Here is a 26,863-nt window from a genome sequence, read left to right as displayed (position 1 = left end):
TCTGAATCCTTAACTTTCTTTTATTAACCTTGATCCCTCCATTTTGTTCAACAAATTGAATTACAAGCAGGAGGATATAGGATTCCAGACATAATGACATGGAAGTTGGAGGATTTGGGATTGGGTCCTTTTTTGCCTTTCTATATTTTATCTGCTGGTGTGACCAGGCAATCGAACAGCTGCCTTTGGGTTTATGACTAAGGTCAGACATTCTAACCGTTCTGCTCTTCACATGAGCAACTGTGCAGAGAGGGAACGTTTAACACTCAGGGAACTGCTGTCCGCACAGGACATCTTAGCATCAATTAGCAAATTGAAGCCTTTGTCATTAAGAAAGGGAAATCGGTTGGGGATGGTGGAAACACAATGAGCATTACTGCCAATATTGGCAGTCGGGAAGTTACTTTTTGAAACATTTTTTAAGAGTACATTCAACCAGCCAGTGCGTGGTCTCTTACATACACTAACCAATTGAGATATAAAAATGTTAAATGGCTGAGCATTAAATTTAAATGATGAAGAAGAAAGATGTGCCCAAGGCACTTGTCCTGACTCAGGGAGAAAAGATTATTGCAGGTCACTGAACCAGAATAGAAGTTTAGAGGTTATCAAGGGAAATAAAAAGAAAAGACACATTTTCATCACGATGACCAAAAAGACTGCTAATTGCATATCTAATTTTAAAATGCGCACATGTAACTAGTTTGAATATCACTGATGTATTCCAGAAAAAGTAAAAGGAACGTGCATAATAATAATGCAAACATATTTGAGTAGCTCTTTAACACTAGTCTAAACGTTTTTTTTTTCTATCTACCCTTGGGTTTCACACCAGCAGATATTTGTGGCATTGAGCCACATGCAATCTCTGAATGCCAGAGCATGTTCTGGGAAAGTTTTTTCATTTGTGCCTTGCAATGGCTCTGTGAAGGAGTGGATATACCGGGGAAGGAATATAACTGAGCAGTTGCGAGGTCAGACAGAAGCTGGCTGCCAAGTCTAGCAGGCTGTGCCCTTGGGATGAAATACTTGAGTGCTCTGAGCCTTGGTTTACTCATCTGTAAAATGGGGCTATAAGTCATATCTCACAGCATTGAGATAAGATACCTGAAGCACTGAGCAGAGTGTTTGGAAGGGAGTAGGGCTCAGGACATTGTAGCTGTGACGATGTTTTAATATGTTGCTGCTTGTCTAAAGTGACCGTGGCTAAATGAGGCTCTGAATCACCCTTCAAATTAGCGCCAGGAGGTTTCTACTCTTAAACTTATGCTCTTTTCAGAAAAAAAAAAAAAAAATTGGAACGCAAGAAAGCAATATTTTAATGATAGCATCTTTTAAATTGTCTTTCAGAATGAATATAATATTGCTTCATGTGTACTGAATTCGGATCATGTGATTATAGGAATAATTGTTCATTCCTAATTTTAGAGGAGTGTGTGCCTGACGACTTTCATTTTTATGGGCCGTTAAAGCATTACTGGCTAATTATCCTGAGACGAGTGGCTTTGTTGAATTGGGTAGACATTAATTTTAAAGACTCAAGAGAAAGGCATGTTAGGAAGGCCTGTACGTTAGAGCCCCAAACAGAACCCAAATTTTCATGATGTTTAAAAAAGCACAGCATATCTGGGTTTTTTGGGAAAGCTCCACAAGAGAAAACCATCATCAACTTCCAAAAAGGTAACATCAGAAAATATCTATGAAAATATACAGTTTATCAAATTTCACAAAAACAGATCTCCTGGTATGCTACTAAAAATAGAAGTATCTCAAAGACTTCTAATGGAGACTCATCTTATATATACATTGTGTGGAAGGAGAGCATAGAGAACATTGTAAAGGATAAAATGCAGGACACAAGGCAATTCAACATTGCTATGGGCTGTTTAATGATCAAGTGCAAATCTTCTGCCTGGAACTGTGCAAAAGTTCTGAGGTTTTAAGTATATTCATCTTTGTATTAATGAGTGCCCACATCTTCAAAATCTATATCTACTTATGTTCTTCTTTTCTTATTGAACTTAATCTTAGACTATATATGAATCATCCTCAAGGAATTGCTACATTATATAAAGTTGGTAGGGGTTTTCTGCAAATGGGAGATGACGATGCTTCCCCCTTACTTTTCTATTAAGTTTACATAAGCCAAAGATAACCTGGGTGGATTTCGTATGAAATCAAATACTCTTCCTGTTCCCCCTTGACAAGAACACATGTATCTTTCTGTTTTCTGTGCCAACATTAGTGACGCTTTCACTCTGCTGACTGTCCAATCTTGAAATCCCTGACTCTTTGAACTTCTGCCTTTCGCTCCTTAGGCTTCTGCATCTAATTAACTGGGAAGTCCTGCTAGTTCTCCCTCTGCACTGTGAGCTCACACCTGCTGCTTCTTTAAGACTGTTTCCAACATTATCACCTCCCCTAGGAAGCTCTGCTGAGCCCCAAGCCCAGCTGGCCCCTCTCCTTCATGTTTCCAACAGTACTTCCTGGACACCCATTTTATCATGGAACTTGCCATGGTCTGTTATAATTACTGCCAGTTAGATGCTGCCAAGGCTGTGGTTCTCAAATTCCACCACATCTTAGAATCATCAACAATCAAAAACCAACTGAGGCAGAATCTCTGGGGAGGTGAGACCAGGGCCAAGGCATTTTTAAAAGCCGTGGTCTTCAGATGTTAATATGCGTACAATTCACTGGGGGATCTTGTTGAAATGCAGAGTATAATTCAATAGACCTCAGGTGGGGCCCAAGATTCTGCATTTCTAACAAGCTCCCAGATGACACAGATGCTGCTTACGCTAAATCAGCTAAAAGTTGCCCCAGATGGTCAGGTATTTTAGAAAAACAATCAGATTCCTTATCTGTATCTGTGTGTATATCTGTTTCTTAAGCCCACAAACTCTTACCCAATATAGGACAACGCCTTCCTTCTGTTAACCTGCACCTGTTGCCGCCATTTTTAGGTGAGTAGAGGTGTTGAGAATTTTCTCATAAATCAGAATCTGGATTGTCAATATTTCAATAGAATCGGCCTTCCCCACTCGTATTCACAGTAAGCGTATGCCTCCACCCTTCCCTCGCCCCGCCGTGTCACGTTTCTGCGCTCATCTTACTGCCGCAGGACACAGTGAAATGCTGGGGAGCGTTCAGAAGGCTAGAGGAGAGAGGTCTCGTCGCCTTGGCTTGTGTTCCAAGTTTTAAGTGTGATCTTGTCTCTTCACTTCATTGTTAGCCCAGCCTCAGGAGTCTGTCTTCCGCTACTTCTCAGGTGCACTTGTGACCCTCCCTCTTTTCTCCTTCGACTCCTGACAGCCCTTTGCTCCCACCCGTTCTCACATTTTCCTCACTCCACCGCCATCACTCTCATCTCTAGAGACTTACCACAAATCATGGAAACCAATGAACACAAATACAAATAGAAACAGATGCTTATATTGTAAAAACTTCTTTCTTCCACTTTAAGTGCTACTTGCTCACATTACTTTTCTTCTGTTAATGCTTCTGTCCCTTACAAGTACAGATCAACTTTTTTCGTTTCAGGCCCCAAGGACAGACTCTAAGTAATTGTTATTTAATTAGGCTAATAGCACGATTTAAGGTTCTATTGGCCTTTGCACACCTTTAAGTGCTGACCTAGCTGCAGTCCAGTGCTTTCCAGAGTACATACTGAAGCATCCTGGGGAACCCACCCTGGTGCCAGGAAGTATTTTTACATTTCAAGGGAAATATAGCAACACTTGGGCTCTGTTAGACTCCTTGTGAATTACTAGCTCAGGGTAGTTCACAGTTTCAACAGTAGGTGGTGCTACACTCCTTTCGATGATGTCACATGTCTGTTAAGCTGGATTTCCCACAGTACTTGTGATAAGTGAGTACAGTGCAAAATCAACGTGGAAAGGAAATGAGGGGCAGTGTCTAATCTTAGAAGTTGCACAGAGCCCAGCAGATGCCCACATTCTGTAAGTAAGAAACTGTGGTTATTTAAGAATAAAATTAAAATATTATTTTTTCTATTAATTGCTGTGTATTTTTTTCAAAGGACTACTTATTGGTTAGAACATAAATAGCTATTAAGGTGTTTGGATCTGTTTCTTGGGTCCTAAGCACACTGTGAAAACAATTCTTGAGATAAGAGCACTGCGAACCAAGAATGTTTTGGAACCTCTGCTATAGTCTAATCTTATTTTTTCTCTTTTTTTTTCCAAAAGTTTCTTAACCTTGGGGATCCAGATCCCCACATCAGGTGTATGTTTTGTTCCAGATCTATGTAAAAGTGGACCAACCTTTTGCCACGTCAGGAACAAACTTTTTTTTTTTCTTAAAATTTTTTTTGGTCTATTTTTAACTGTGGTAAAAACATATTATACTCAAATCCTTTCACATGTTGATAAAACATAACCCCAAAGATATATTTGGGGAAATGCCCTATTAATTGAGGAAGAACATCTCTTAAACACATCTGTCATAGCAATGCGGGGTCCACGACAACTTCAATGATTACCCTTGCCTTTTTTTTTTTTTTCCAACTGGTAATCTCTTACGTGTCACACCTTCAAGGAGGTGGGGGTGAGGTAGGGAAATATGTCTAGCTGCCAATAAAATATCCACCTCCAACTGGTTAAATTGAAGCTCTGATTGGGAAGGGATTTTGTCACCATCCTTTACATTTTCCACCCACTGAGAGATCCTGTAATTACTTCATTTTACTTTTGCAATGATACAGAAATCAATACTCCGCTTCAATGCATTACAGATAGATTATTATTAATAGAGCATATACAATGGATTTTCTCACCAATAATAAGAACATCTTTATGCACCTACTATGTGCCAGTCCCTGGTTCTTGTCTCACTTTAACTCCATGAGGTAGGCATTGCTGCCTGAATTTTCTAGATGAAGAAACTAAAGCCTGGGATAGTTAACAACCTGCCTTGGGCCACACAAATGGCAGGGCAGCGATGCGGCCTCAGATCTGCTTGAGTCCACAGCTCGAAACTTTACCCCGTGGCGATATTACCTCTCACAATTATCATGGTAAAACTGATTCCTATGCGGTTATCCATTTCTGCTGCTAGCATCCTGATATATCCTAGCCTTTCTTTAAGAACAGGTGGTAGTTTTGATATAATATGGCACCACAACTTTTGAAGAAAAAGCAGAAAGGAAAAAAAAAGGGAATCAATTATTTAGTCAAAGCATTTAAAACAATTTAATCTTCTATGACAATAATGTTATTTGTATTGTAGAAAGTGCTTTAAAGATTGTAAGATGATTATTATTATTTACAACCATTACTCTATTAATGTAGTGCTTGCTCATCAAATTTCACAAGGAAATGGAGTGAAGTACAAGTAAGTGGACTTTCTTCAGCAGTCACACAGCGTGTGATTTTCACGTCAAATACAAGGCTAACCCCTTGGGGATCTGTGTTGATGTTCACCCCTTCACTGAATACTTCCTCTCCTACTTTATTCCACATTAATAATTCATTCATTGGAACAATGCCTGGTTACCTCAGCCCAAGCCGTGGATGGCTTTCCTTCATTTATAGTGGTAAATACTTAAAGAGAATATTCGCACCTTCTTATTTAGGGATATTTGATAACAGATTGAAATGTGAACATGCAGCCCTTGGAATCTGCAAAATTTATGCTATTCGCATGCTATCCTGATATAGTCATTTCAAAATCATAGCTGTAATCATAAACCAAGACATTTTATCTTTTCTATTATGTTCATTCCCTATATAAAGGGTATGTGACAATTACTTTTCTTATCAATACCATATTATGAAACACAGAACCTACAAAGTACAAATCTGTGTCTCTATTTTTTCCCCCATTGTTGCAGTATGCAGATATTCTGCAATAAGAATGTAGCTGATGATAAAATTTCAGTGAAATGCACGATGACAGTATAACTGAGCTGTTTCCCTGACTCAGCCAGTAATCTCTAAGGGCTATCATAAGTGGTGCCTCCTCATTCAACTTTCTAGAGTCAATAAAATGGTCAGATGATATTTGGAAATAGCACCTCTACATCACCATTTTTCTCTCTTGTGAACCTTGCCACAATTAAATCACAAGCTTTTGAAATGCCTGGCTCTTGCCAATTATTTGAGACAAGACAAACCCGACAGCAGCCGCAACCAAATCTGAGGCAGTGGCGGGTTTTGAGGACCAAGGGCTCCATTTGGTCACGGAAAGGATGACACGGTCGGGGAGCCGTGTTAAGAAGTAGTTAATTTGAACCCGGCCAAAGGACTGACGCTCAGAATGTTTGCTTTCAGAATGAGAAAAAGGAACCTTCCTTCCCTTACAGCTTAATCGCTCTATTCCTATTTTTAATACATCCTGGTTTATAGAATAGCTGGACCACATTTTTCAAGCTAAAGTAAAAATTAAAGGATTTATGATAATCCTATGTGGATGGTTGTGGGCGTTTCTTTTTCAACGGAAGCATTTCTTTCTTTGTTGCATCGCTGACATTTCTCAGCTTCTTGCTACGGTCTTCTTCCCGAAACTACTCAAGTGAAAAAAAAAAAAAGTCTTACCAGATAAGCAACAATTCTTACTGTATTGGGGGAATAGTTCACATCCTCCCCGTCTATTTATTAGAAGTAATTTCTTCAGGCTTTACAACCAGAACGTCAAAGCGCCCAATGGAATCCTACCTTGCCCACGTACTGATAATCGGATCCCGTATATTCCTCCAGGAGAAAGAACTGATTCCACATCCAGCTCCTTTTCGAACGGTTCAGCTCATTTTTGCTGTTTCCAGAGAGCTCCAGGGCCCTTTTCTTTGCCGGGAAACCACTAGTCCTCTTGGATAACGGGGTTGAGAAAGTTGGGTAGGGCTGACCAACCCAAAAGAGTAACAAGAAGTACCGGTAAGTTCTCATTCTGATAACACAGTCCAGTCTCTGGGTAGTGGGTACCCTGCTCCTTGAAGTGGCTTTTTTCACTGCACTGTTTCCAGCATCATTTCTCCTTTCTTCCTTAATGTTCTTTGCTTGGCTCTCAGAGGATATCTGGAAAGAATAATAACATATCAAACATTTTTAGAGATGTTTAAAATTCAGTGTTAGAGCAAATAAGCTCTGGAGAAAGAGGACAGAAATTTGGATAGCAAAACAACAAAAATAAGTTGGCTATCAATTTTGAAATGAGGAAAACGTTCTTTCAGATATGCTAAATGGAAGGCATGTGCCGAGTCGGAAGCTGCTGTTTTCCTTTCTCCTTTTCTATCACTTAACAATCCTATTTTAAGTCATTGCGTTGCTGTAGGTCAACATGCCAGGGTGGATTATTTCACTACTCGTTTTTCCTCTCAAGTATGTGGGCTGAGATCTGGTTAGAAGGAACAAGTCTGTGTTTCGGATTCCATTTGCATATTTATCCTCATGAACAAGTCAGAGGCAAAGATATATCACACACAATTTCAGTTTGATTGAAAGTGGATAATGTTGATGTTTCACTAGAATGTACTGAGTACCTGTGATGCATCAGCCTAAGTCAAGGCAGAGCCTGTTCAGACTCTTGGCTTCACAGATGTGTTGGGATAGACGGGTCTGGGTCAAGCACGGTTGGAAAAGACCACACTTTGTCTTCTCTTCCGAATGCGTGCTAGCATATTGAAGTTTCTGAAGTGAAATTTTGTAAAGTGACGCAAGCCTACATTTAATAAAGGGTTTCTCAAACTTGACTGGGAAGCTCTTTTCCCCTCATACGACCCAATAACACTATAGGATGGGTGAATGAACAACCTACAGAATTTATATATAACAGAATATAGGAATTAAATGAGCAATTTTATTTAAATTTCTGTAGGAAACCCTGGGCTTTCATCTCTAAATTTTACTTGTATCATAAGCAAGCAAGCATATGTATAAAAATTGGTCAAACAATTTCTATATAATTTTCACAGGTGCATCAAATATATCTCAATATCAGAGTGAATGCATTTGACTATAGGATCTCCAGAAAAGTCAGCTCTTATACTTGTGTATAATAATTTTCCAGGACAAGTATTAATTTTCTTTTTTTTTTTAAGATTTTATTTATTTATTTGTCAGAGAGAGAGACAGAGCACAAGCAGGGGGAGCGGCGGGCAGAGGGAGAAGCAGACTCCCTGCTAAGCAAGGAGCCCAATGCAGGACTCGATCCCAGGACCCTGGGATCATGACCTGAGCTGAAGGCAGACGCTTAACTGACTGAGCCACCCAGGCATCCCAAATATTAATTTTTAAGAACATAACCTCGCATTAAAAAATTCCTTGGGCCAGATTGTCTAGCAAAGATGTTACAATGTGGTTTACTATTTCACATAATTAGAGTCATACATATCTATATCTCCATCCTAAACTTCTCCACATTTCTTGAAAAAAAAATCTAAAAAATCACTCCTTCACTGTACCATTTGAAATGGGAAAAATGTTTTCTTAAATAATACTAACAAAAATGAAGTGCTTTGTGATGTAGAACATAATAGTAATTAACTTTGGTATGTTCACTAAATACATGCAGACAAAAGAAACGTGTTTTAGGTAATCTGATCAGAATTTTTTTTTTCTTTATGTCAGAAAAATGTGTTCACTTGTCTCCTATTATTCTAGCAGGGAAATGTATATATGACCAGTGTTTTGATTTTTTTTTTACCCCAGCAATGAGTAATTAGCCACCGAACACATGATTTAGTGAAAGCTTTCTATTGGAATATCAGTGAAATATTTCATAGTGTTCAGGATTTTTAAATCTTTATTTCATTACTATGCATCTTCTTGACAGCAGGCTGGGGAAGTTGAAAATTCCACAGGTGAGTAAATTAGTACTGTGACAATTAGTCATGCTGGAAAAGCGCCAGGCAACCGTAACGAGTCATCAGGAGGCCTTGGTACAGGTGTGGAATAACTGATGCTCAATCAGGCCATGACGAGTCTTCTCTTCTCGTGGATAGTATATAAGGGGGATTGAGGGAGCATATGGAGAAAAGCCCTCTAAAGACATCTATTCATTTTTAGTAGCAGAGATTACATCGAGGTTGAGTCAGTGGAAATTACATTTTTCTTAATTTCTCATATTCTCCCATTATTTGCATAGACAAATCCTGCAGTGAAGAATTATATGTCTCCTGCCACGCTCAGTGTGTGCCCCATGGTGCCGGCAGGAAAGAGGGATTCAGAGAATGGACGTGTCACCTGTTTAAAAGGCAGACTCCTAAAGGCCATTTTTAAAGAAAAATCGATCCCTGTGGATGTTGTGTGGAAACTCTACAAGCTGTTGCCACTTGAATATTAAATATTAGTTCTTTTTAATATCAGATACCAAAATGCCAAGTATTTCCTTTCTTTCTTTCTTTTTTTTTTGCTTAGTTGATAATGGGCTTTTAAAGTGATGCAAATTTAAGCAGTGTTTCTAAGTATGCTAGAACATCTAGATTTGCTATAACCCAGCTCATTTTCTATCAACTTGGCAGGGTGTGTCCTTGATAAAAAGTCAATATGCAAAATTACTAAAATTACTACGATCCACTCATATTTAGTGTTAGCTTTTTAGAGGGATTGACTTCTGTGTGAAATTCATAGTTTAAAAACTCCAATGAACTCTGAACTGTTGAATATCTAACTTAGCAATTCTCATTTAGGCAGGGTTGCCTCAATAGGCAGGGTTGCATACTGGTGAAGATTATCAGTGCTGGAGCCAGACTGCCTGCGTTTAAATCCAGGCTCTGTCTCTTAGTTGCTGTGAATTTGGGAAAATGCTTAATCTCACCGTGCCTTAGTTTCTTTCTCTGTAAATGGGGATAATGACAGCAAGTACCTCATCGGGTGTTGTAAGGATTAAGCCATTACATGCAAAGCACTTACAATAGCGCCTGGCACCTTAGTAATGTATTAATAAGTATCAGCTGCTATTATTATTATAACTGTTGTTATTACTACTGTTATTGTTACTACGATGTATTGCATATGAAGAATCCTTCTATATATAGCACACTGCAAAAGTCTGCAAAGGATAGTGTAGTTTTCCCTCTTACGCTTGAATACTTTTTTTAATCTTTCTAGAAGCATTTCTGAGTGAGTCAAATTCTTTTAAAATTAAAAAACAGAAGCACTTTAAAAATCAGAATTACGCCATTTGCTAGTCGTTTTCCTCTGTGTAGACTTCAGTTCAGGATTTCACAGTAATAGTGTAAAAACAGAGAAGGCAGAAGCTTTATGCCCACTGACTGCAGGAAGAATGTGGGCAAAAAGGAAAGTTCACTGGAGGATGGACTCATTCATAGAATCTGTGTTTTTTTCCCTTTCCCTTTTGTTAGGTTAAGGTTTTAAAAATCATCTTTACTTTATTCACATAAAAAAAATCAGAAGTACCTTCAACGTAGTAATTTTGACCTTGTAAAAATGGTACTGGACAAACATGTCTTCTTGTAATTAACATGCTGTTATTATTCTATTGTTATATGGGATAAGAATTTGATGAAGTTTAAATGAGTGATGTATATATATATTAGATTTTACTTAATCTAAAAAATATGAAATGAAAAAAATATTCCAAGCATAACCTTAGATGCAAAAAAATAGGATTCTTAGGATGCGGAATGGCCACTGGTCAAGGAGGGAAAGGGCCCACTGCAGCACCACGCTGACGAGTATGGGAAAGCCGTTGACTTCCGAGCAGCCAACGTGCAGGGGGACCACATGGCAGGTAGTAATCAGCTGTGCGGGCTCATGTTGTAGATGTCAAGGAGTAAACCAAAAGGACAAAGCAGTACGTCATGCATAGTCACCGCATTTTAAAATAGCAGGCGTGGTATTCAATCAGGAAAGAACCAGAAGATTAGAGAGCGGGAGGGGAAAGAATGCAAAACAACCTGATATTGCACCTTTCCGCGCCCATCCCCTCATGGCACTAAGAGCAAATCAGTTAGAGATATCAGAAACTATAAAAATAAAACTTGAGCTGCCTAATTGCAGCTCTTTTCTTATAGGCAATCATTTGTGTGCTCTGAAATTTGATATGCAGAAGTGGTTGATCCAGAAAAATAGTTTGAATCTTTACAGAAGCTCCTTTTTAGTGATGTGTAGAAGGTAATTAAGATGTTTATGGATAGTGGGGGGGGGGGGCAAGGCCCACATAGCATTGATAATTGCATTACTTTGTAACTTTATTTCCCTGGCAGCCAATATGCATATATACTCCCATCCTCACAAGAGTACATAGTCAAGTCCAGCTCTTATTTAATGCATGCCATTTAGGAGGAACCTAGGCCTCATTAATTCATGATCTACCAGTTTAGAATATGTGATAATTAATGCAGAAGCTGGGCTAAAATTTTCCTTTGATTAGCAAAACCTTTTCCCTTAGATTATTGGAAATTAACAGTGTAAAAATATTTCATAGGGATACGTAGAATGAGAAGACAAACTACAATGTCTTTGAGTTCCCTAGAGTACTTTGGAATCACCTTTCATTTGCAAATAATTAATATGCTAATTAGAAAACTTCTCTATTGATTGAATTGCTTCTCTAGTGACTTACGTTTGATAACAGTCTGAATGACTTAACTGTGTTATCTGGTTTTGAGATACTGATTTTATTATACTATTTACAGACAAACAAATAAGTAAATATTAGGCAGATTTAAAAGCAACATAATTACTTTAAAGTTTTATAATTCAGACTTAGCATACATTTGTTCTGGTATTCCTGATTAATTCTAATCAGTGCAATGATACTATAATACTATCTAGGCTTACAAATTAAACCAAGCGCACTCATTTTTTGGTATGCAGAGCCTTAACTTGGGCATTGAAAGCACAGTAAGCATTCAATAAAGCAACATTATTAATATACTTTAACCATTTATCATAGTAAGAGAATGTTTTAAAATCTGGTAGGAAATTGTTTCTTCAAATAAATGGTGTTGCATGTAAATGCTGTAGCATGGTATTTTGCATGATGCTGCTCACAAAAAACATTTCTGAAAATATCTACATATAAGTCATCCTAACCCATTGGCATACCCCGTTAGCAATGCTTTAGAATATGTATTATATAAATCCCTTAATTAAGTTTTGGTACATTTTCTCATATTATATTATTAATGAAGTAGAAAACGCTGGTTATTTACAACTATTTAACATTTCTCTTGACTCTATTGTATCCCAACTCTAAGCCTGAAATCACTCCTGTCCCACAGTCTTTGGGTGCGACGGGGATGAAGATGGTATTTACTCCATTAAAACCTAGCAAATTCAAGAAGCAGAACTGTGAAATCAGGATGAACTAAACAGAGCGAAGCCAAAGGCGTACCGCACCTTTCTACAAGTAAATATTTAAAAATATAGATGTTCTTTATTCTGAGAGAAGAGTTTTACAACCAATTAAGTTTGTTCAAGATCAATTATCCGATCTCCCAAGAAACTTTGTTTTGAATAAGTTGCCACCTGCTGTGAATAAAAAGTCTGTAGAACATGGCTGATCTTCTAGAAGTGGTGGCATAAGGACAGAACCAATTTAAAATTTTTGGTAGAGATTTCACATGAAGTCTTCATTTCTAAACCTCCATTTCATTTTTCTGTAAATGTCAAAGTCACTGTTGAGTAAAATTGGTTCTGTTTCATGTGTGTAATGAACTCCACTGAAATGTGTCAAACAGCTTTGGCATCTCTCATCACGTAGCTTTTCTCTTGTGCCAATGAATCATTATGGCAACAGCCATCAAATGATGCCTGATTTTTTTGTAAATGTTTATATTTGTGGATAATATGCCAATCTGTTTGCAAACTGATGTATTTCCAGATGAAGCTATTTTAACAGTATTACCCTCGTTCTAAAATTATATTCCACACATTGCATTAATGAAGATAAAATCAAATGTGTTACAGCACATAAAATGGTGTTTTATGTGTAGTTGAGGCTCAAGGAATATTTGTTGATTTGAAATATCCATTTGGGACAAGAAAAAAAAAGCCAAACAAACCCAAAACTTGAATCAGAGGATAAAGACAAAGGTCTTTTTCCACATGGGGAAAAAATTCCAACCTGTTTTATCATGAGCGAAAGTATCAGAGTATGGTCAAGAACACTCTGGCACGCCGCGCATCTGGATTAGAAGCTCAACCCTAGTCAACACTGGCTGGGGATCGAGGCATGTCTCAATTTGTTTGTCTATAAAATGGAATGATATTAACAGTACCTACTCCATAGGATGGCTGTGAGGATAAAATGAATGAATTCATGTGAAGTCTTAACACTAAGATGGCCACGATGACCTAAACTGTAAAAAAAAAAAAAAAAAAAGTCTTAGCAAAGGGCACACATTGGCCATCCTAGGGGCAGAGTTTGCGTCTTATGCATGTCTTGTTTTGCCTTTTACAATTAAACCGAAATCAGCTGCCCATCTTTAAAGATCAGGGCTTGCTCATTTCTGGATTAACTTGAAAGAGCAGAAGTTCTGGCGACTTTTTTTTTTGTTTCTGGAGTGGAGGGAGCTCCCTACCAAAGCACTGTAGGTGCTTCCCCACCAATCCTTAATGATGCCATTCAAGTGCTTGCTTCATTCCTTTGTGCATGTTGCCTGGCTTCTGAGGGTGTCTGAGCTTGTGGATGCCGTCTTTTCCCAAAAGATTTACTCAGGGAAACAAAGGAGAAGAGAATGCACTTTACACCTTTAATTAGATATTCATAGCATGAATTTTAAACAATTTCTGTAGCAAACTATATGTCTAGGTTGCAGAAATGTATGAAAGACTTGGTTTCATATTACATCCTGCTTGTAAGTTAGGCTATTTGGCAGCTCCGTTAATTCTTTTGGATGCATAGCCATTTAAGACAATGAAGCTTCAATAAGACTGCAAGATGTCAAAATCCATTTGCCCATTAGTGTGAGCGATTTCAGTGAGTTTGCTCTTCTTTCAATAGCTCGATGAAAGGGCAGCCTGAGCGTATTGGCTGGGAGCTATGGGCCGGCAGGAGGCAAGGGTTCCTTAGTGGGTGTGAGGAGTTCAAAACAGATTTAACTTTATTAAATTGTAAAAGGAATCACGTGGTTGGGTTTATCAGTAAATTCCTGTGAAACTCGACACATTGCAGATGATTTTTAAAGGCTCGTACTGGTGCAAAGTGTTATGAGGAGTGGAGATGTCGTATTTATTTTTCCTGATATAATGTCCAAACCTTTTATCAATGACATGAAGTCTAACTCATAAATAAGAATACCGGTGAATTTGCCGTGTTCCATCCCTGACCTTACTGTGTGCCAGGACTTGTGCCAAGGACACCACAAACGTGTTGCAATCTAATTCTCATGCCCATTCGGTGAGGTGGATAATCTTCTGATAATTTCGGCAGATGAGAAACCGAAGCTTGGAGAGGTGGAGTAACTCGTTCAAGGTCACACTACGAGTGTGTAATAAAACCAGATCGTTGCCTCGGCACACGCTCCGGGGTCCTTGCTCTGACCATACCCCGAGGAGTCACAGCTCCTGATCAGTGCTCAGTATAGCTGTGACCTTAGACTTGAGTCTTCGCGACTTCCCTAAAATTCTAACAGCAATACAGGTTTCTAGAGGTAAAATAGTTGTGACAGAGTGTATAAGCTAAATAAGAACAGCAAGCAAAGGTTTGCTCTGTGCCAGGTAATGGAATAAAGGATCTCTAAACTTGTAAGTCTTAAACAACAATCCTCTAAGATGGAGACTGTCATCCTTATCCTCTGCTTTAGAGATGAGAAACACAGGTTTAGAGGGACTGGATCCTTTGCCCAAGGGTGCACAGCTAGTGGTTGGCAGAAGCTGGATAAAGCCCCGCTAATCTAGAGGCTCCTTCTTAACTATAACATTCACTATCTCATTTGTATTTTGCTCATGGAAACAGCATCTAGGTTTTATTTACTCTCATTTCAGACAAAGTTTGAACAAATTTATCACCAGGTTTCTAAATCCCCAGCAAATTAAAGGGATGGTGTAAGGAGTGCTGGAGGCTGGAGTACCCATATTAGTAGGAGGGGGTGGCGGAAAGGGGCAGAGAGAGTGGCTACAAACGGCCAGCAGAAGAACTAAAGACAGAAAGGATGGAGTCAGGGGCTGGCCTGGGGGAGTAGTGATGCTCTGTGTTCCTATGCCGAGAGCAGCACCTGTGCAGAGTGACAGTAGATAAGCATCTGTAATAGAAGTGCATGTATGGATGAGTGCACAGGCGACTGAGTGTAAGAATGACTAAGTGCCCGAATTAATGACAGTAAGACTCATGACTGTCAGGGTGAACATATGAATTCTTGGCAGCGCTTGAGGGTATTACTGTGTTGCAAATCCAGCAATGGGTATTCATAATGATGATCCGGAATCAGTAAAAAAATGTCCAAATTCTCCTGAATGTTTGAGAAGCCGTGGCTCTGTAGAATAAATGTGAGCACCAAGACTGTGAAAAGTTGTTATGGTGGTCTTTAGGAGGGCTGGGTTTGGGGTCCCATTGTGTTTCTCTTCCCGTTTTATCTCGGGCAAGCTTCTCTGTCCCTCTGAGCTTACGTATGAAATAAAGGCCCATGTGCTAATACCAGGGATAGAACGGCACTGTGGCTGGAAGCACACTCGGGCCAGTTCACGCATCTGGATCCCAGTGTCAATACTCATTAGTCTTGAGGGGTTGTCAAGTGACTTGATATGATGTGCTTCAATTTTCTCATCTTCAAATTGGGAATAGTAAACTTCGGGGTCTCAGTGGAGGCAACTGATAAATAGCACCCGGTTTCTCTTTCATATTCCAAAGAAATTAAGAAATAACACAAAGCGGTGTTAGATGGAGACTCAACTATCACATTTATGACTAAAATAATAAAAGGCAGATTGGAAAGTTAGCTTAGTGTGAGAGCCCAGCAGACTTGCTCAGTAAACCCCTCTCCCCTCGCCCCCGCATTTGTCAGACACCCCCTGGAGTCAGGGTTACCTTGTATTTCGTTTTTTCTTTCACAGAGGCTACAGAGCAGCTCTGTTCTAAGGTGTAGGGTCAGAGGGGATGATTATCTGCTCCCCCCTCCGGACAGCTAAGGTGCAGAACCCAGAAGTCTGAAGAAATGATCCCGAGGAATCTGTTTTAATCCTTGCTAATTAAAAAAGATCATTAGAGACATCCGTGATCTTGGGAGCCAGAAAGTCACTTATTAATTACCAGCAATTCTTGTATTTATAGCTTTGCTTTTTGGAGTTGTTTACAGCATCACTAAAAGGAAAATGTATGAATAATTTACGGATGGGGAGTTTGAAGCTTCCCTTAAAAATATCTTTCACTTCAGGTCAGTCAATGCATTCCAGGCAAAATGAATTCTTTTTCCATCTCACTTCACCTTTCCCACTACACACACACACACACACACACACACACACACACACACACACAGGGTGGGGAGGGGAGAGCGGGAGAGAAAGAGAGAGAGCGCGCGGGCAAGCAAAAAGGGATAATGATTTAGATGTTTTTATGTGCTTTGGACATTTGCCTGTTAGCCCTGAAAACTACATGCTATTCTCACCTCAAAGGGTAGCACTGTTTACAGAGGTGTAACCCTTTACATCAAGTTATAATGGGAAAAAATAATCGAACCCTGACTTGATGTTTGGATAGCTTCATGCATTCAATGTGTTTTATGTAGCACTTTATTTGCAGAGGATTCATAACCTAAATGAGATGCTTCTCATAATATCCTGGTGTAATAACTTAGAAGACATTTAATTGAATAAATACTGTATAACAACTTAAAGGGCACTGCAGCGTTTAAAGATTTATTCCCTGAGACTGACTGAAGTCGAAGGAAGCCTGTGTATGGTGGCATCTTCACTAATCCAGGCTAATGCTAACTGACCATCAAATTAAACTCACACAGACAGGAAGACAATGTGCTTGAATGGGTTGCTGGATGTTTTATCAATTTTGATTGCCTTCATTTAAAAACTTTAATTAGAACCTCTGCTTACTTGAGTCAAATTGCGCATAAAATATCATGCAAAACATTTTAAAAGGGAATTTTAATTATACCACTAAAGAAATGCCCTTGTTCAATGTTTACTAAACACTTGCCAGAACAAGTTAATTAATACATGTTTAAATAAGTGAAAGAAGAAGGGAAACAAAAAAAAATCACATTCATCTTTTGTCAAGTTTTACTGCAGTTGTCAAAGAAGTTCAATTTCTAATTTAGGGACTGCGCTGTTACAGTGTGCATGTGTAACTATAAACAATGGGGCACAGGAACACAATGAAGGCCAGTGGAAAACTAATTCCCCCCAGAAGTTGTTGTTCAAAATAATCGTGCATTGTTACTTGATGTCCTGCAGTCATCAAATCAAGCACTTTTCATTTTCGTGCATCTATTTATTTATTCTGTGGTAGACGATCAGAATATTCAGATGGTACTTATGGCCTTTTAATTGTTCTAAGCTACAGAAAGATGCTTTTTAATAGGAAAAGCGTAATGTGGAGACAAAGAAGAAATTTCATGATACTGAGTTTTTAGTTCCAATTTTAATATACCACCAACTTTTTGACTTCATTTATTTTTTTAGAAGCCCAATTTTTCCTGTCTATTAATGTAAACCATGACTGCTGTGTTGGTTAAGATTGATATTGGAAAGCATTTGATAATTTACTAGAAAAACAAAATGAAATCAGTCTTTCTGGGATATGCCCTATCCCAGGAGCTTTATGAAAAATCAGAAGGAGAAGTACCCGAAATAATTTTGAAATCTTTTGGAGAAAGAAAATGCACATATCCCATTAATGATCACTACCATAATTAAGAAAATTATTCTCTTAAATAGCATAACCCATACTATTATCGTTTACTCCCATATTGCTGAAACCGATCACCAAATTTCTCCAATCCTGTAAGAAGCCACAACCTGTGCTAGTGTGGGAAGTGACAGTGACTGAGGATCAGGTCTCCCTTGGGTCTCTCACTTGAAGTTCCAGGCCCGTTGAGACAGTTGTAATAAGCCTCGACTGGTTTGTTATAAAAATTAAATATGATACAGTACGTAAAATACTCACCATGTTGCCATGTAAACAGCGTTGAATATGAGCTAGTATCCTTTTTGGTAAGCGCCTTCATTGCTTACAGAGAGCTGATCTTAGGCAGTGCAAGAATAGCACTATAATGATCTGCAGTCTTTGGGCCATTTAATATCAGTAAAAAGCATGAAGTCAAAATACCATAAAAGGTAGCCTACATAAAAAGCAAAACAAAACCCTTTTTCTTGTATATATTATTTTTCTTTTAAAGAAGAAAACTTTATATCTAGAAACAGGCGTGTTTGATACTTAAGCCTGCCACTGACTTGCTCTGCAATTTCAGCTGGCAGGGGAAATAGAATTTTCTAATGAATTTTTCCTAATAAAATAAGAACGTGAAGTGCCAGCATGTTTGCACACCTACCAATTATGAAATGAGTTTCCCTGGATATTAAAACTAAGCCGAAATATAATTTAGTCCTATAAACTACTGCCAAACTCAGCTATAGTTCCATTTGAAGGATTGAGAATTATTTGATTAGCAACTGATTAATGGACTTTAATGGGACTGATTATTTTTTTCCAAAACACAGTAGAAATTTTTTGTAAAATGGACATTTTTTCCTTAGGAAGAAAAAAATATAGGTACGTAATATATATGTATAGATACATATTTAAATGCTTTAAAGGCATCTTTGAGAGTCAAGTGCTTCTGACATCCCCTCCTTAGAAGATGTTGCAACTCTGTCATGGATGTGTAATTTATTTCAGATGACTGTAAATAAAAATCAGGTATCCATGGTTATAAATACTCTGTTTCACATTTTCTTTAGCAACAGCAAGAAATTTCAATTAATTGAATCTCAGCCAACTACAAATAATGCCAGAGGTGCAATATTTGGTGCACCAGGTCATGGGCAACCATTAATTAAGATGCAAAGGATCAGCATTAAAGGTCCCCAATATAGGATTTTTTCCCGGAATTTTTGATGGATATGGACTGAAATATCTATAAAATGCAGTTTCAGCTATATGGGAAAAGAGGGAATTGGGTACAATCTCTATTTTGCTTGCTCTGGAATTTTTGATAAAGTTCTGAAGTGTCATTTTTGAAAATGAAGATGAAAATAATCTTACTTAAGGATTTTTATCTATAGAAAAGAAAAGCCCTTTGCATTCCATGTTATCTTTATTTTAAAGGAACACCAATCAATGATTTCCCATTGGAGAGATGGAGGGGAAGATGAAGATCATTTCAAAATGGTTAAAGCCACCAAATGTGCAATCTGTAAACTATGACATGTCTTATTTAGAATTTTTTCCCAAAATCACCTGCCAAGAGCCAATTGAAATGATTTATTTTCAAGAGACAATCTACAATCTTTTATAATATGTAGATTTGGGGGGCAGTATAATTATGTGTGTGTGTGTGTGTGTGTTGCTTTCCAGAATGTAGATGTTTCTTCATGTTGCTTTATGGTGGTTGAGTTCAAATAAGAAGAATTCTCAGAAAAAGATCAGTACAACTTGTTAGCCTCCAATTTATCATCCACCTATCCAAGACTTAATGGTTGTGTTAACCCGGAGTCTCAAGAATAATTATAGTCTAAAACAAGTCCTTAAAGTAAGGAGATGAAAAGAACTGTATAAAGTGAAGGCTGTCATGAAATAGAAATTGCACAAGCAAGGGAACTTTCATCGTGTTGAGTAAGTACTTTACTATGGGATTCTTTTTTAAATTAAGGTGCCTGGTAAGTTGGATGAAAATAAAATATGTATGATTAGCAGGGAATACCTTGGCCCAAAGAAGTTGGATAGGAGTGGAAAAAGGACAGAGAAGTGTTTTTCTCCCCCCAAGTCATTACCAGCTTAGTTCACAGAAAAGTTATTTCAAATACTTTCTTTGAAAGACTGCTTTGAGGTCTGCTTTTAATTTGAACAGTTAAATATCATATTCATGCCAATGAATCTTTTTCCTCGTTTTAATATCATTAGGAAGAAAGCCTCCCAGGCCAGAGTGAATAGTGTAATTGCTTAAAAGAAAAAATATATAGCATGCATATTTAATTCAAACCTTTAAAACAATTTCCTCATGTTGGCTAGGCACCTTTGTTTATGTAAGACAGCCTTTTAGTTTTTAAAGAAACTAACCTACGTCGAACCATATGGAAAAATCTCTAAAATAAGATTTTAGCAAAATAAATAATCTTTCACGACTCTTTCTCTGGTTGTATCTGTCTTCCCTGGTTATATCTGTTTAGGTTGCTGGTCACTTTTATAGGATCTTTGATTTTTCTAATACAATTAGAGTAAGCCACACTCTATAAACTTGAAAAACTCCTAAGAACAAGATAGGAGGCATCACGAAACTTAGGTCATAAATTCTATAAGCAAATGCTTTGAAAATTTCCATGTCTTGAAATGCTCCCACCAACTGAAGAATATTTGTTTTTGTGAAAACTTTCTAAAAAATAGAATGAACCGCCACTTTTCATAGCTCAACAGATTGCTGTCTGCACGCACGATGTTTCCCACTGCTTATAACTAAAGAGAAATGACTTTGGCACTTTATCTGTTTGATGAAAGACTGTTATTGCAATTGCCCTGTGAGGCACCAAGCCACCTGCCACAGCATCCCTGGCTGGCTGAGGCAGCCCTCTCCAGTTGGTGTGGGAATAGCAAACCAATATGCCACCAGATAGAAGTAGCCAGAGCATTCCAGCTAAGAGAATGGGCTTTGCAATCAGCCAGGTATAGGTTGAAATTTTTATTTACTCACATGACTTTGGACCTGTTAGATAACCTTTTAAAGTTTTAGCCTTTTCTTTTTTTTTAAGATTTTATTCATTAGACAGAGAGAGCACAAGCAGGGGGAGCGGCAGGCAGAGGGAGAGGGAGAAGCAGGCTCCCCACTGAGCAGGGAGCCGGATGTGGGGCTCGATCCCAGGACCCTGGGATCATGACCTGAGCCGAAGGCAGACGCTTAACGACTGAGCCACCCAGGTGCCCCTAGCCTTTTCACTTTTTAAACTGAGGACGATCATGTTCAGGTCCTAGGGTATTAATGTGGAGATGGAATAACTGGGTGTACAGAGGAAGTAGATACATGGTAGCTATTATGAAGTTATATTTTGGTGAAGGTCTGAGGGACTGAGAACTTTTGAGATGCTTTTCTTTTCCATCATAACCTTTCAGATATGGTAGCAACTTGCCCCTCAAACTTTTCTGCAGAAATATACTGAATAAAGATCCCTTGGAGGTAGGAAGGCAGGGCCCAATGTGTGAAATTTATTTAAGTCTTCAATTTTATTTCAAACACTCAAGCGTAATTTGCCTTCTACTTAATAATAGATCTAAATTGTTTTGTTACCGAAATCATTTTTTGCTCGTCAAATCTTATAAACCTGACACTCAGGTGTTACCTTCACACGGTGGCTTTGCCTGACCTCTGGGACCTTGTGGGGCATGAGAATGGCCAGCCTGGGGCACACAGGACAAACATCAGACAACCTGGACATCCATAAACTCTGCTTTCTAGTGCTCTTGTACCGATGGTAGGCAGAGCTCGCTCTCTCTGACCACTCCATTTCATTCTAAAGTGAAATATAGGCAGGGTAGGTTCTTTCTTATGGAATCTCTTTGCCATTTTATTTTAAAATTTTGGCTGATTTGGCTGAGAAATAGGGTGCAGTGGGGGTGGGGGAAGGGGATGGAGGGAACAACTTTTCATTCGTTAGTGAAAAAAATTAAGTCAAAGATATTAAATGGCAAAATATATGCCACTCTGCGTTGGCCCCTACCCATCCCTATTTTGGTGTCCTTTATGAAAATATTAAGATAGTCTTAGAGTCAGGAGGGTTGCTCTAGAAATTATGGCATATGCTGAATCTCATCCTCTAAGTCTCGGAAAAACTTGTGCGTAATTTTGCAGATTAAGTGGGAAGGAAGATAAAAACATGCTGTGGGTGCCTGGGTATGTAGACAACCGGGTCTTTGCTGAGGCTAAATAACAATTCTTACAAGTAAAAATCTAAGATGATAATAAATCATTGTTTCATAAATAAATAATTTCATGATATAAATAATAAAATCATTGTAGTAGTTCTCAACCTTCTGTCACTCTGATAGGTTAAACAGCTTTCCAACTTTTTTTTTCTTTTTCAAGTTTTTATTTAAATTCCAGTTAGTTAACATATAGTGTAAAATTAGTTTCAGGTGTAGAATTTAGTGATTCATCACTTACATATAACACCCAAAGCTCATCACAAGTGCTCTCCTTAATATCCATCATCCATTTAACCCATCACCCCTCCCACCTCCCCTCCAGTAATCCTCAGTTTGTTCTCTTTAGTTAAGAGTCAGTTTCCTGGTTTTCCTCTCTGTTTCCCCCCCCTGTTTTGTTTCTTAAATTCCACATATGAGTGAAATCATATGGTATTTGTCTTTCTCTGACTGGCTGATTTCGCTTGGCATAATACTTTCTAGCTACATCCATGTCATTGCAAATGGCAAGGTTTCATTCTTTTTTATGGCCGAGTAATATTCCATTATATATATACACCACATTTTCTTTATCCATTCATCAGTTGATGGACATTTGGGCTCTTTCCATAAATTGGCTATTGTCAACAAAACTAAAAGACAACCTATGGAATGGGAGAAGATATTTGCAAATGATATATCAGATAAAGGATTAGTATCCAAAATATATAAAGAACTTATAAACAATATCCAAAAAACAAATAATCCGGTTAAAAAATTGTCAGAAGACATGAACGGACATTTCTCCAAAGAAGACCTACAGATGATCAACAGATACATGAAAAGATGCTCAACATCACTCATCATCAGGGAAATACAGATCAAAACTACAATGAGATACCACCTCATACCAGTCAGAATGGCTAATATTAACAACAGAGCAAACAATAGATATTGGCGAGGATGCAGAAAAAGGAGAACCCTCCTGCGCCATTGGTGGGAATGCCAACTGGTGCAGCCACTGGGGAAGAGAGTGTGGAGGTTCCTCAAAAAGTTAAAAATAGAACTTCCCTATTATCCAGCAATTGCACTACTGGGTATTTACCCAAAGGATACAAGAATACAGATTTGAAGGGGTACATGTACCCTGGTGTTTAAAACAACTATCCAACTTAAAAATAAAATTCCACAGTGTCCTCTGTTCACCATCAGCCTTTTTAACCCTGTGTGCTGGGCAACACAGGTTGAAGAAATTACAGAGATAACGATGGTACCTATTAACATTTCATCCTGGGTAAAGGCCCATAAGGTAGATAGAGGGAAGAAGAGAGAGAGCGGGAAAGAGAGAAAGAATAAGGGCAACCTCTGTGATGACTAAACTTACCTCCCGCTGTTTGTTTACATTTTATGCAGTGAAAGTATTATTTACTTGTTTTTGGGGCCCATGACATATTTGGCCTTTCTTATTTCATAGATGGGCTCTTGTCTCAATTCAGTGATGAGACTGTCATACACATGTGATGATCAAACCAAACTTATCTTAGTGTAAATCTTCCCTTCTCAGCTCGGGCTTGCTTCCCGTTGGAAGTATGTGGTGGAGGAAGGGACATGGCTCTTCTGCTCCCAGTCTCCCAGCCCTGGGCCCCCAATTCATTAGCTTCAGTGTCAGGCTCCTATCAATGTTGACATTGTTAGTGGGGAGGAAAGGTAAGGTAATGAGACAGTACTTTATGCTTTCTGGGCCGTCAAGTTGTTGAAGCTGATGTTTCTGGGTGGCTCAGGTATATGATTAAAATGAACTTTCCTCTCTTGGGGGACTTTGATGGGCTCCTCAGAGGTCCCTTACTTCTGGCCCCTCTTCTATAGCTCCCTTGCTCCAGGCATATATGGTCTACTCAGGATGGCCTAAGAGGACCATTCACAGCCTCTGAACACTCTTACACTCTTCCTGTGTGAGCTCTGTCATCTAAATAGTGAGGCATCCCCTCTCTCAGACCTGGCTCCTCCAAGCATCTCTGTTGTATGAAGCCTGATGACTCCCCCACCCCTCACTAGTTGTTTCCCCTTTGGCCCTTATGTATCCCCAGGAAGCACTCACATCCATATCCTGACAAACTCCTTGGAATGCCCCAGCTCTGTCATCTAAATAGTGAGGCATCCCCTCTCTCAGACCTCAGCTGAGGCCTGCTTTCCCTCCCTCCAGCATGAGTCAGGAACTAGCCTCTCTTGTGTCTCCTAGCTGCGGGGGCACCTCTCCCAGCAATCTGGGTGGTCGGGTGGGTGTCTCTTTTAAGACTGGAGTTCACTCTCTTGATTAGGTTTAGGATTGGAAGGTGGCAGCCTCTCTTATAAAAGAGGGTTCGGATTTGGCAACAACAGAGCCTGCTGGCAATCTCCTCTCCAAATCCTCACTCTGATCCCCTTCTATCTTCCCCACCTGGTAGGCGGGCCTTCGGGCCATTTATGAGTTCAGCACGTGATGGGAGTTGAACCCACATCCTTGTTGCCCGTGTTATCTTGGTAACTGAGTTTGAACTGGGTTAGGAAGAGTCTTCTAGACACAAACCTGGCTTAATTCAGTTAGGAAAAATAAGCAAACTCTCCAAAATAACTAAAATTAAAAAATGTATAAATATGTCATCAAAATTAAGTCACTGCAACATGTTTATCTTCTCTGGCAGGTAATCCAGCACTTAGAGTTTGATTTGGCCATAAAAACAAGTCTGCACAAAATCAGTCTGAAACTGTCATAAAAAGAAATGAACTTTAAAACTATCAAATTCACATCGCGAACTTTTCCTTTAAAAGTGCTATTTATAGGCTTGGTGCCAACCCTGTAAGTGCAGTCTGAAGCAAACATTTCCTTTGCACATTTTCACGAGGTGCCTCTGATTATGTTGACCAGAGAGTAGATAAGATACTGGTTTGTTTTAAAGTTTTGTAGCAGAGGTCCAGGTTTGAGCATGAGCTGTGGTTACCTCTGGGATTCTAACTGGTCTAGATGTGCCTGGCAGACTCTTGGGGGTCAGCCTGCCCGGAGTCTGTGGGCATGAGACACCATGACGCCTCCCAGGAGAGAAATTGTCTTCAGGGAGGGAAGTGTCAGGCAGACAAGCTTGAACCTGTAATGAAGCCTCAGCCATCACATGAGAAGGACGATTCTGAGCACAGCATGATGGTGCCATTTAGATTTGTCCCCTTAGGGACTCAGGTCTGAATCCTCGGGAGGAGGGGGCTGCAAAGAAACTGAAAGAGCTATTTTCACTAAAATCTTCTGAGACACTGAAGATTCAGATGACCTGAATATCCCCAAACCTCAGTTGCTCCCTGTGTCTCCCTGGCTGGAAAAAGCAGCACTTCCTCTGTCTCTTGAGACTGAAACAATCTTGCTTGAAGACAGCCTAGTTACCCCAAATTGGGATAGTTACCCTGCAAGGGGATGACAGTTCTCCCATGTCCCCCCCTTACCAAGCATCATTGCCTCTAGACCTGTATCCAGCACTGGACCTCAGTGGCCTCCGTGGGGCCAATTACAAAATCAGATCCAACATAAGAAGTCTCTCACAGAAAAGAACTGCGTGATTTTGAGGAATATGTGCCTGAATGGATCCTAAGGGTGTTATAGTAGGTAAGGAGGAAGGTAGACTGGGCCTGTGTGCACTTACCAGATATTCTGGGTTCTGTTTGCTTGGTCTGTTGACTCAAAGCTGGCTTCAGTGTCCCCAGTGTTGAAAGAAGTTGAGAGGCCGGAGAGTCATTGGTATAACACAGTAGAAGGAACCCAGAGATTTAGGGAGAGAGGAAGTCGAAGTGGATTTATATTTTGTTACTGTTCATCCACCTTAACTAGAGAGCTTCCCAGCCACCTCTATGTGTCCCAGAGAATATTCCTTTCCTTAATATATTGAGAAAGTATATCAGCATTCTTGCTAAGTGCCAAGGAGTTGTTCTCTGTAGGCTGGCGATGAATATGGTAATGCTACTCTTGAAATGGACTTCTTAGTTGCCACAGTGATTATATGCTGCCAGGATGGCAGAGGCAATGTGCAATATATGACTTCAAGAGACAAGGTGGGCATGGCATTATGACAGACACCTCGGCCAGAGTGGTGATCCAAGAGGGGTGACCCACAGAAAGCTTTGGTGGTGGCTAATGGATCACAGAGATCTTAGGACTGAAATAGGTAGTTTACTAATTCTTGCTTGATCTGTAGAGCTGAAAAACTTCACAGATTTGGCAATAGACTCACCCCATGTAGAGACCAAGCCACCAACAAAATTCTAAGGCTTGAGGCAATTCCTAGACCTAGTAACTCTGAAAGAAGAAGAGGTTTGAAATCTTTGAGATCACACCTTCTATAGACCCTAGCCTTCCCCAAGGGTCTTGTAGCCATTTACTAGAATTACTTTGCTCAAAGAGAGAGATCCCAAATTCTTCACACTTTGGATGGTGGCCTATCTCTGAAACTCCACTGGTATGATATTACTTTTGGTTTACTTTGTTAGAGAGAGGGATCTCCATTGACTTCTACTTGATGCCTTCTATTACAATGCTCCCATTCCAGGAATCAGGGAGCTAACATAGAGATTCAGTTCTTGAGTTTATCTCTTCCAACTATATACTCAGTAACTGAGTTGTGGTAGGCATGTGGACACTGGCTCTGAGCTGAAGTTAATCCTGGGGCTCAGACACCACTGTGGTGCACTGGTCATGACGGAGGTTTAATGGAAGTCAATGGGAAAGTGGAATTTGGGATCGAGCCCACTTTCAGTGGGCCCAATGAGTCCACAGGTCTGGTAACACACACTGTGGGTATTTTCTCAGTGGGAGTGGTAAAATTGAATTGTCCTGCAAACTGATAGGAGTAGAGAGATT

At 39.3% G+C, this 26,863-nt stretch overlaps 1 protein-coding gene across 3 annotated transcripts in view; it reads right to left on the bottom strand.

The window, feature by feature from the left end:
* The window catches only part of CDH6 (cadherin 6), a 125,088-nt gene that overhangs the window by 47,787 nt on the left and 50,438 nt on the right, over positions 1-26,863 (bottom strand). For all 3 annotated transcript variants that reach the window (XM_036088432.2, XM_036088431.2, XM_078066593.1), the window contains exon 2: positions 6,678-7,034. In XM_036088432.2, coding sequence (XP_035944325.1) covers positions 6,678-6,905 — 228 coding nt within the window. In that variant the 5' untranslated portion in view covers positions 6,906-7,034. The remainder of the gene's footprint in view (positions 1-6,677; positions 7,035-26,863) is intronic.

This window comes from Halichoerus grypus, chromosome 2, assembly GCF_964656455.1.
Source record: "Halichoerus grypus chromosome 2, mHalGry1.hap1.1, whole genome shotgun sequence".
NCBI classification, from domain to species: domain Eukaryota; kingdom Metazoa; phylum Chordata; class Mammalia; order Carnivora; family Phocidae; genus Halichoerus; species Halichoerus grypus.
The sequence above is the reverse complement of the archived record's forward strand: the minus strand, read 5'-3'. Positions and strand labels throughout refer to the sequence as shown.